The sequence below is a fragment of the Xenopus laevis genome, chromosome 5L (assembly GCF_017654675.1).
Source record: "Xenopus laevis strain J_2021 chromosome 5L, Xenopus_laevis_v10.1, whole genome shotgun sequence".
Lineage (NCBI taxonomy): Eukaryota > Metazoa > Chordata > Amphibia > Anura > Pipidae > Xenopus > Xenopus laevis.
The window spans coordinates 80053849-80065187 of record NC_054379.1 but is presented as its reverse complement, the minus strand read 5'-3'; the positions used below and the strand labels follow the sequence as shown (position 1 = coordinate 80065187).

General features: G+C 44.4%; 1 protein-coding gene across 2 annotated transcripts in view; it reads right to left on the bottom strand.

The window, feature by feature from the left end:
* Nucleotides 1–10211: 10211 nt before the first annotated feature.
* lama4.L (laminin subunit alpha 4 L homeolog) overlaps nucleotides 10212–11339 on the bottom strand; it is an 84512-nt gene continuing 83384 nt past the window's right edge. For both annotated transcript variants that reach the window (XM_018263292.2, XM_041562985.1), the window contains 2 exons: nucleotides 11094–11213; nucleotides 10212–10402 (listed from right to left, as the gene is read on the bottom strand). In XM_018263292.2, the coding sequence (XP_018118781.1) occupies nucleotides 10257–10402; nucleotides 11094–11213 (266 nt within the window). In that variant the 3' untranslated portion in view covers nucleotides 10212–10256. The remainder of the gene's footprint in view (nucleotides 10403–11093; nucleotides 11214–11339) is intronic.

Sequence of the window (11339 nt, the reverse complement as noted above, 5' to 3'; positions counted from 1 at the left end):
ACAACAGTTGTACCCTGTTCCAACACTACTTTCCTTCCCCCGTAGCTTGACTGAGTTGTCCTTCCTCCCTTTATATCTTCACATAACTGGGTGGGTGGGACTGCTAATGAAAAATCGTGACGAAAGCTTCTCTGTGTCCTCTTCTCTCCTTCCCCTTTTATTCTCCAGCTACTTCCGGAACTACAATTCCCACGATCCCTAGCTCTCCAACTTACGGTTCCGCTTGCTAACCCTGTCATGGCTCTGTCCCTTCATTCTTTTACGGTCCTCAAGGGCCTGCTTTCTTCTAATTTCTGTCTTATGGCAAGATCTACTTGCGATTAATTCATCAGAGATTTCATAGCATCTACAAGCAGGCACAACCTTATGAGAAAAGGCAGGGTGAAATATTGCAATAGGGTATTTAACAAGAGTACATATGAAGAAATATTATTAGTTTGGCACCTCTCACTTCCATGGAATGGTCGGATCCTGAAGGCATGAAGGACAACAGTCAACTGATAATGGACCCACTACTATGAGAACAGTAAAAATCACAGAGGTGTGCTGTGAATATATAAAAGCAGCGCGGGGCAGATATTGTGTGTGTTTTACAGTTGCAAGGAAAACCACAAAAATGGATGGAAAATGTTGTCCCATTAAAATACTAAGCAGATAATACGTCTATATACGCTCCTTGATACATTAATTTTAAATCAGTTGTTTTCTTCTTGCTGTATTAGGTTTTATTATAGGCCACACAGGTGCAAAGGAGCCATGCCTTTAGAGGTGTTACTTTCTGGGCTCCCTTTGTGTGTTGCACATACTGTACCTGTGCAACTGACTTATACCTAAGGATTTGCATGCTTTACTGTACTGCAGCTCCCTAATTTTTCACTGCAGATGCAAATTATCTCCATTGGAAAATTGTGAAGTTGCATCATGTGTTACAACAATTACACAGGAATACTGGGAAACAATACTGCACTGTGAGTACAATAATAATAAGGTATCTTGGAATTTTGCTTTGGCAAAATTAGATTTTTTTTGTTTACATCCCCTTTATATATAGATGGCGCTTAAAGTTCTGGGTATTCATGGTTTTGTGGCGAAAAGAAGAAAGGGACGATAGGAACTCTTTGATTGGAGCTTACTTCAATATCTTTTGGTATTCTGCTGAAATGATTTGCCTGTGCCTTTGAGATGCCCATGGCTGACTTTGACCAGATGTTCATTTGGCACGAAATTGTTAGGCTATGCTTGTCCTAATAAATATTTTTTACATTTTATAACTATCTTTGCTCAGTTGGTCTCCATACCATTTTTCCAATTTTGGTAACCCTTGACTGAGGTTTACATAGTGAGACTGTATGTTGTTATTTTCTACACTTTTGTACTCACATTTATTTTTGGAGCAGACCCACACCATTCATTCTGGTTGGTTTAGAACTCTACTCACTCCTAAGCAAAACAAAATGTTACACTGCAAGGCACTGGCCTTTCACAAGTTAAAAACGTATGCTTAAGGCCAGTGGCACAAGTAGCATTTTGTAGCCCACAGGCATTTTCCCAGGAACATCTGAATACTGGGGTGTTTTCTGCACAAAGATTTTTAGTGAAGCAGTATTCAGTTGTATGAAAAACTAGCTGTGCAAATATTTGGGTACCCTTGTAATTTTGCTAATTTGAATGCATGTAACTGCTCAATACTGATTACTGGCAACACCAAATTAGCTCGTTAAGCCTTGAACTTCATAGGCAAATGTGTCCAATCATGAGAAAAGATATTTAAGGTGGCCAATTCCAAGTTGTGCTTCTGTTTGACTCTCCTCTAAAGAGTGACAGCATGGGATCCTCAAAGCAACTCTCAAGATCTGAATACATATTGTTCAGTATCAAGGTTTAGGGGAAGGCTACAAAAAGCTATATCAGAGGTTTAAACTGTCAGTTTCAACTGTAAGGAATGTAATCTGGAAATGGAATGCCACAGGCACAGTTGCTGTAAAACCCAGGTCTGGCAGGCCAAGAAAAATACAGGAGCGGCAAATGCAAATGATTTTGAGAATGGTTACAGACAAGCGAAAGATCACCTCCAAAGACCTGCAAGAACATCTTGCTACAGGCTGTCCATGCTCCGCAGCCATCAAATTTAACTGAACTGGAGAGATTTTGTATGGACGAATAGTCAAATACTGCCATCCAGAATCCACACCCATCAAAGGCTATAGGAGGTGTTTAGAGGCTATTACATTTGCAAAAAGAGGCTCAACTATGTATTGATGTAATATCTCAGTTGGGGTGCCCAAATGTATGCACCTGTCTAATTTTGTTATGATGCATATTGCATATTTTCTTTTAATCCAATAAACTTTATGTCACGGCTGAAATACCACTGTTTCCATAAGGCATGTTGTATATTAAAAGGAAGTTGCTACTTTGAAAGCTCAGCCAATGATAACCAATACTCCAAAGAATTAAGAGGGGTTCCCAAACTTTTTCATATGACTGTACATACATGGAGGAGAAATCTGGAAGTAATGGATTAATGACAGTTCATGGCAGAGTTCCACCTGTTCATATTCTTCACTGTCTTGATCATAGTACAAACAAGCAGTTCCATCAACCCCTAACAAAGTAGCTCTATACTTTCAAGAGTGCATGTGCTATCTTGGTCCCATTCTAGAGTTTCTCCTACTCTTATATTCTTATTATTCCCATTTTGTAATGTTCTTAGTGTTCTCTACTATGGAAGCATGATTTTGTATAGCCCAGGATGCACTGACCTTTCTAGTGGAGTGTGCGTTTCCTATCCATCTAGCTATAGAGTATTTTGAGGCTTGTTGACCTCTTTTGTTTGTACCAAACAGCACCAGAAGGGCATTGGATTTCTGAAAATCAGTGGTCCTGTGAATATAGAATTTAAGTGCCCTTACTGCATCGAGTGTAAGTAATTGTTTCTCCCTATTGTCCACTGGTTTTGGACAGAAGAAAGGAAGTATAATTTCTTGGTTGAGATGGAAGCCCAAGATGACTTTCGGAAGGTGAGATGGAATTGTGCAGAGGAGCATTTTGTCTAAATGAAATATTGTACACGGTTGTTGATGGGACAGGGATGCTAGGTCTGATACCCATCTTGCTGAACATATTGCGAGCCGGAAGGCCACCTTCCAGGACAGGAATTTAAGATCCACCGAGCCCAGCAGTTCAAAGGGTGGTCTTTGGAGGGTTCAAAGCAGTAAATTAAGGTCCCAGGAAGGGACATGGTCTCTTCTTGGAGGGCTTATTTTAAATTGTGCAGAGGAGCATTTTGTCTAGGTGAAATTTTGTCCACAGTTGTTGATGGGACAGGGATGCTAGGTCTGATACCCAGCTTTGGAGGGCGCAAAGCACTAAATTAAGGTCCCAGGGAGTGACAGGGTCTCGTCTTGTAGGGCGGATTTTTATGAGTGCCTGAAAAACAGTTTATTTCTGGTAAGGTGGCCCATTGTTTGTGACAGAGATCCGATAGGGCACAAACTTGCACTTTTAGTGCTGAAGTATTGAGACCTTTCTCTGTCCAGAATATGAGTGGCGAGGCATGAAGTTCTGAAAGTAATGGATGAGACCAGGGCTGTGCCGCAGACATCTGTATCAGTTCCACAAACCACAATCTGCGTGGCCACCATGGAGTAATGAGGACCGTGGGAAGTCCTTCCATTCTTATCTTGTGAATGAGGTGAGGGATGAGTGGTAAGGGTGGAAATGAGTATGCCAGGTGACACTTCCATGGGCAAGTGAGTGCGTCCACTCTTTTTGTCATTGGGTCCTTTGTGAAGAACCTTTGTAAGTTGAGTGTTGAATCATGACGCCATGACATCCAAGCAAGGGATGTCATGGACGGTAGTTGCATCTATGGTATTCTCGTCGAGGTCGCTTGCCCTGTGGTAAGAAATTGCCTTTGCCACCTGTGACTTCTGAAATTATTTGTTTTAGTTTGCGCCAAAATAGTTGTGATCCATTTAACTTAAGACATGTGAGCTTGTGCTTAAACGTTGCCCGGCTATTGTTGCAACCACAGGACCCTGCAAGCCGAGATGCTGCTAAAGGAGCCTTGGCGGCGAGTTTAGCATTGCCTAAGAAGGATAGCTGCGCCTTAATATTCTCTAGCTCAGAAGTGAATTGTTCTGGGGCAGCTGGAGATTGTTTTAGTAACTCCTGGCACCAGTATGTCACTGTTTTTGCCACTGTAGTAGATGCTGCTGCCAGTTTAAGTCTATCTTCTTATACATCAGGCCTTTGATGTAACCTGCATCTTCTGTCTGTGTAACGAAGTCTCACCCTGGTGGTCTAGTGGGGGGACGGCAGGGACGCCTGCCGCCCCCTCGACGGGGACGCCCGTCACGCCGCGCCGATCCTCGTCCTGTGCCGGCTCCCTAGTGCGGCCGCGCATGCGCACTTCTGATTTAAAGGCGCATGCGCGCTGACGTAATGACGTCAGCGCGAGAGGCGCCAAATTCAAAAAGTATTTAAAGGGCATTCTCACAGTAATCATTGCCCGTGACAGGATTTTGTTCCTGGTGCTTTTGAGCTTTTGCTATATTCTGAACCTGTTTGATTCCTGTTTTTGATCCCTGCCTGGCTATTTGACTATTCTGATTTCTGGATTCTGACCCTTGCCTGATTACTGACTACCGCCTCTGATTAACCCTCTGATTGACTCCCTGGTTTGACTCTTGCCTGTCTGATAACGATTATTCTCTGCCTGCCTCGACCCGGCCTGATCTGACTACTCCTTTGCCTAAACGCCTTGTACTGCGATCTTCTGTTCAAAGACTTTGCTTTACTGTCGTGCCCCTCTGCCTATCCAGAACCCTCATCTTGCACCTCTCGTTTAAGTCCAGGTGGCATCCAAGTAAGCCGAGGGCTCCTCCCGAGGCCCAAAGGCGGTCACACTACTGGTGAAGCACGAGCCGAGACCAGGGTGCCTGGTGTTTGTTCTGGTGTTGGGTGCCGACCGTGACATTATGACGGGCCAAAGATGGACGAAGAAGGTCGAGCTGCCGCTGCTCCTTCCACCACTGAAGCGCTACTTACCACACTGTTACAGCGCCTGGAAGAACATGAGCAGAGGCAAGATTACCTGATGCAAGGTTTCCACAATTTGACCCGGCGACTGGATGCTTCTGTTCAGTCTCCAGCTCCAGTAGTCACCCCTCCTGTGGCCACTCCTGTGGGTTCTCCTGCTCTGTTGGGTAATGTATCCAAAACCCATGAACCCAAAATTGTGTTTCCTGATAAATTCAATGGGGACAGGTCAAAATTTTTCGTGTTCCAAGAGGCATGTAAATTATACCTCAGCTTTTTCCCCCATTCATTCACTACTGGTGAGGAAAAAGTGAGGTTTGTAATAACCCTATTACAGGGTGATCCCCAAGTTTGGGCTCTCAGATTGCCCCTCTTAGATCCTGCCCGTTTTTCCCTTGATTCATTTTTTAAAACCATGGCTGTACTTTATGATGACCCGGATCGTGCATCTTCTGTCGACTCCGCGATTCGTAAATTGCACCAGGGGAAACGGGATGCGGAGGTGTATTGCACCGAGTTCCGCCGGTGGGCAGTGGAGACTGAGTGGAACGACATGGCGCTTCGTAGCCAGTTCCGTATTGGGCTGTCTGATTCTGTCAAAGATAGCTTGGTAAATTACCCTTTAGCCTCCAACCTGGATGATCTCATGTCACTTGCCATCCAGGTAGATAGGAGGCAGAGGGAAAGAAGGGGTGAAAGGGGTTCTCCTATGCATTCTGGGTTTACCAATGTTAAGTATAACTTTTCTAATATGGTGTCCAATGTTAAGTCCCCTAACCCTTCCATGGTTCAACCTCAGGAGGAACCTATGCAATTGGGCATATCCCATCTAACCCCTGAGGAAAAAGCCCACAGGCGTTCCCTTGGTCTTTGCATTTACTGTGGGGAAAAGGGTCATTTCCTGAATTTATGTCCTAAGAGGCCGGGAAACTTCCAAGCCTAAATGGAGAAGGGGAGCTCCATTTGGGTGCAGAAGTTTCCTCTCCCCAGTCTACCTCTAGGATTTTGATACCTGTTAAACTCACCTGGCCTACGGGTTCTGTCAGGGTGTCCGCTTTTGTGGATTCAGGGGCGGAGGGAAATTTTCTGGATGCCACCTTTGCAGCAAAATTTGGTATTCCCTTAATCCCCCTAATTCCTCCTATGAGGATTTTGGCAGTTGATAAAAAACCTTTAGGTTCAGGCCTGGTAACTAAAAAGTCTGTGTCTCTTTCCATGTGCTCTGATAATCATCACAGTGAGAGGTTAGCCCTTTTTATCATTGAGGGTGCGTCTTCTCCTCTTATTTTGGGGTTACCTTGGCTCCAGACCCATAATCCTCATATTGACTGGGTATCTGGGAAGATTCTGCAATGGGGTCTTAAGTGTGGTGGTTCATGTATTCCTCAGGTGGTGGCAACCACTTCTTTAGAAGGTTTACCTGCAGCATATGCTGAATATGCTGACGTGTTTTCTAAGAAAGCTGCAGAAACCCTTCCTCCACACAGGCAGTATGATTGCTCTATAGATCTAATTCCTGGGTCTATTCCTCCTCGGGGTAGAACATACCCTCTTTCCTTGCCGGAGGCCCAGGCAATGAAAGAATATATTAAGGACAACCTTGAAAGAGGGTTCATTAGGCCTTCTAGTTCCCCTGCGGCGGCGGGTTTTTTCTTTGTTGGGAAGAAGGATGGTGGTCTACGCCCCTGTATAGATTATAGGGGTCTCAATAAGATCACCATAAAAAACCGCTATCCCCTCCCGTTAATTTCTGAATTGTTTGACCAGGTTAAGGGTGCCAAGATCTATTCTAAGATAGATTTTAGGGGCGCCTATAATCTCATACGCATTAGGGAGGGGGATGAGTGGAAAACTGCATTTAACACCAGGGACGGCCACTACGAATATCTTGTAATGCCCTTTGGTCTCTGTAACGCACCCGCCGTGTTCCAAGAATTTGTCAACGACATCTTTCGGGACCTGCTGGGGATATTTGTAGTGGTCTATCTTGACGATATCTTGATTTTCTCCTCTAATTTGGGTGAACATAGAAATCATGTTCATCAAGTCTTGTGCAGACTCAGGGAGAATAATCTTTATGCAAAACTGGAGGTGTATCTTTGAGGTTACTTCCATTCAGTTTCTAGGGTTTAATATTTCCAGCAAGGGTCTTGAAATGGATCCAGGCAAGGTGAGAGCTGTACTGGATTGGACCCAACCCCAATCATTACGTGCTACCCAAAGGTTCCTGGGGTTTGCAAATTACTATCGTCAATTTATTAAGAATTTTTCCATTATTGTGGCTCCCATCACTGATTTAACTAAAAAAGGCGCTGATCCCAGCATTTGGCCTCCCGAAGCTGTACAAGCTTTTGAATTCCTCAAAAAGGAATTCAGTTCTGCCCCAATCCTTTGTCACCCCGACACTGCGCTTCCTTTTATTGTGGAGGTTGACGCCTCTGAGGTAGGAGCTGGGGCAGTCCTTTCTCAAAGGCACCCAACTACCAACAAGTTACATCCCTGTGCTTTCTTCTCCAGGAAGTTTTCACCCGCAGAGGTGAATTATGATATAGGTAACAGGGAATTGTTGGCAGTCAAATGGGCCTTTGAGGAATGGCGGCATCTTCTAGAAGGTGCTAAACATTTGGTGACGGTCTATACCGACCATAAAAATTTACTGTATATTGAATCAGCTTTACGCCTAAATCCTAGGCAAGCCCGGTGGGCTTTATTCTTCTCTAGATTCAATTTTTTGTTAACTTTTCGGCCTGGTTCCAAAAATACCAAGGCACTCTCTAGGAGTTTTGAATCCTTTTCCTCTGACTCTAGTGAGTGCACTCCCATCATTCCCAGGGAAATAATTGTTGCGACCTTGGAGTCTGACCTCTCTTCCTTGTTGTCCCCTTTACAGTCATCTGCTCCTGCTGATACCCCATCTGGTAAATGGTTCGTTCCTGAGGAGCTTAGGGAACAAGTGTTAAGAGAGGTTCATGATTCTAAAGTGGCAGGTCATCCAGGTATTGCAAAAACCATTTCTCTTTTATCCCGTCATGTCTGGTGGTCTTCCTTCAAACAGGATACTAAAACATTTGTCAATTCCTGTCCAGTCTGCCAAAGGTCTAAGTCATCTCATCTTCTGTCCCAGGGTCTATTAAACCCCTTACCCATCCCAGAGAAACCATGGTCTCACATTTCCATGGATTTTATTGTGGAGTTGCCTCCTTCTCAGGGTAAGACAGTGATTTGGGTGGTGGTCGATAGGTTCAGTAAAATGGCTCATTTTATTCCTCTTCCACATCTCCCTTCTGCTAAAACCCTGGCTGACTTATTCATTACTCATATTTTTAAATTCCATGGTTTTCCTGAAAATATTGTTTCTGACAGGGGGGTTCAGTTTGTTTCAAGATTTTGGCGTGCCTTTTGTTCCTTGGTGGGTACTGAATTGTCTTTTTCCTCTGCCTATCACCCCCAAACTAACGGTCAAACCGAAAGGGTGAACCAGTCCCTTGAGCAGTATCTCAGATGCTATGTGTCCGATAACCAGTCCACATGGTCCGAACTGCTACCCTGGGCAGAATTTGCATACAATAATGCTACCCATTCCTCCTCAGGAGAGTCTCCTTTCTTTGTTGTCTATGGTTTGCACCCCAAAGCGTTTTCTTTTTCTGACTCTAATTCCCCTGTACCCTCTGCCAATTCTTCTGTCCTGAAATTTTCCGAAATTTGGTCTCAAGTTCATAATTCGTTATCCGCAGCTTCCCTAGCTCAAAAAAAAGCTGCTGACAAATCCCGTAGGGAAGCACCCCAGTACAAGGTGGGAGATTTGGTATGGTTGTCGACTAAGAATATCAAGTTGAAGGTTCCCTCTCCTAAACTGGGTCCTAGGTTCATTGGTCCATACCCCATCATTGCAATAATTAATCCATCTTCTGTCCGTCTTCAGTTACCTCCTAATTTCAAAATTTCTAATTCCTTCCATGTCTCTCTTTTGAAGCCTGCCAATAATTCTCGTCATCTGTCTGTTCCTCCCCCAGTGTTGGTTGAAGGTCAGCCTGAGTATGAGATCCAGGAGTTCCTCGACTCCCGCCTCGTGAGGGGTAAGTTGCAATATCTTACCAGGTGGAAGGGCTTCGGTCCTGAGGAGAACTCTTGGGTCTCAGTTGATGACATCAAGGCTGACCGCCTCAGGAGGCAATTCCATGCTAAGTTTCCTGGTAAACCTGGGGGTCCAGTGGCCCCCCCTAGAGAGGGGGGTAATGTAACGAAGTCTCACCCTGGTGGTCTAGTGGGGGGACGGCAGGGACGCCTGCCGCCCCCTCGACGGGGAAGCCCGTCACGCTGCGCCAATCCTCGTCCTGTGCCGGCTCCCTAGTGCGCGCGCGCATGCTCACTTCTGATTTAAAGGCGCATGCGCGCTGACGTAATGACGTCAGCGCAAGAGGCGCCAAATTCAAAAAGTATTTAAAGGGCATTCTCACAGTAATCATTGCCCGTGATAGGATTTTGTTCCTGGTGCTTTTGAGCTTTTGCTATATTCTGAACCTGTTTGATTCCTGTTTTTGATCCCTGCCTGGCTATTTGACTATTCTGATTTCTGGATTCTGACCCTTGCCTGATTACTGACTACCGCCTCTGATTAACCCTCTGATTGACTCCCTGGTTTGACTCTTGCCTGTCTGATAACGATTATTCTCTGCCTGCCTCGACCCGGCCTGATCTGACTACTCCTTTGCCTAAATGCCTTGTACTGCGATCTCCTGTTCAAAGACTTTACTTTACTGTCGTGCCCCTCTGCCTATCCAGAACCCTCATCTTGCACCTCTCGTTTAAGTCCAGGTGGCATCCAAGTAAGCCGAGGGCTCCTGCCGAGGCCCAAAGGCGGTCACACTACTGGTGAAGCACGAGCCGAGACCAGGGTGCCTGGTGTTTGTTCTGGTGTTGGGTGCCGACCGTGACAGTCTGCAAGGTAAGATTTGCACGCCAGCCTGACAATAGGCGTGTCAACTTTGGTAATTTTGCGTGAAAAGCAGAGAAATCACTGGCACAACTTGGGTTATTTCTAGCAGGGAAAACCCTTGCTCATTTATTGCGGATGCAACGTTTTGGGGCGTAACCCCTTTGTCAAGCATTATTTCATAGCACTGTAAACTTGTCTTTCCAATATACTGTATACAATAAACCAACACTCATTTCGAAATTATTTGTTTATTATAAACATGTTACAGCATGGACTTCTAAGCGGCAGGGCAGGAATTGATGCTCACTGCCCCACTGACAAGAGATGCTTTATTGAAACTTACAGCATGTTCATCTATCACAAAGTTACGGATACAGCCAGTAAAAGAGTTGCGTGTAGTCAGTGTAGGCCCAAGTAAAGAATCTAAAAAGAGAAAGAACATGGAATATAATAATTGTCAGTGTCTGTTTGAAGGTTTTGAAGGTGTGATTGCTTATTTGGTAGAATCAGCTCCCACTTTTTCAACTTGTGAGTCCTGGTGCACGTACCCTGACTGGCCACCTTCCAATCCTCTCACAAGTATTGATTGAAGTACAGCACCACAAGTCTTTTCTATAAATAAAAATGCCTTTATTGGAACACTGGCAGGACCTGGATAAGCGACCAGGTACCCGCCAGTGTTAGAATTAAGGCATTTTTATCTATAGAAAAGACTTTTGGTGCTGTACTTCAATCAATAAAAATTCTGTGTGATGCCCAATATCTTGTAGGTTCAAGAGTCTCATCAGATAAGGACCTCACAACTTTCTACACAGAGTCGTGTTACTGTAGATCGAATTGCTGGGCCAAGGGTCAAACAAATAAAACAGCACAATATGGCTGTGCACAATCAAGTAAATTTGCCCTTGTTTGCCAACCTCACCAAACGAGCAGATCTAGCTAACTTCAGAATGTTATCTTGAGTACATGTCTTGTACAGTTAAATATGTTCTGAAATACAGGATTTCAATAAAACTGATAGCACTTGGGTTTGTGTTGCATTCATTTTATATCACACAGGATGCTGCAGTGAATGGCCCAGACAAAATATCCAACACACTGTAGAGAAACTTACTTGGTACACCTCCAACAAACACAGGCTCTTTCAGCTCCAGCACTTTGGTGTTAATGGGGCCCACCACATGGTTTATCTCAGAATCCACATCCAGTTGTACTACATTTCCATCTCGTATCACTTAAATAAAATCATAGAATTATAAGACTTCTGAGAGGTATTTGGCACTATGCAGCATACAATCTTCTCTATGTGAAATGAGTTGCATATACTGTAGCGTGAAACAATATGGAGGATAAAATAGTA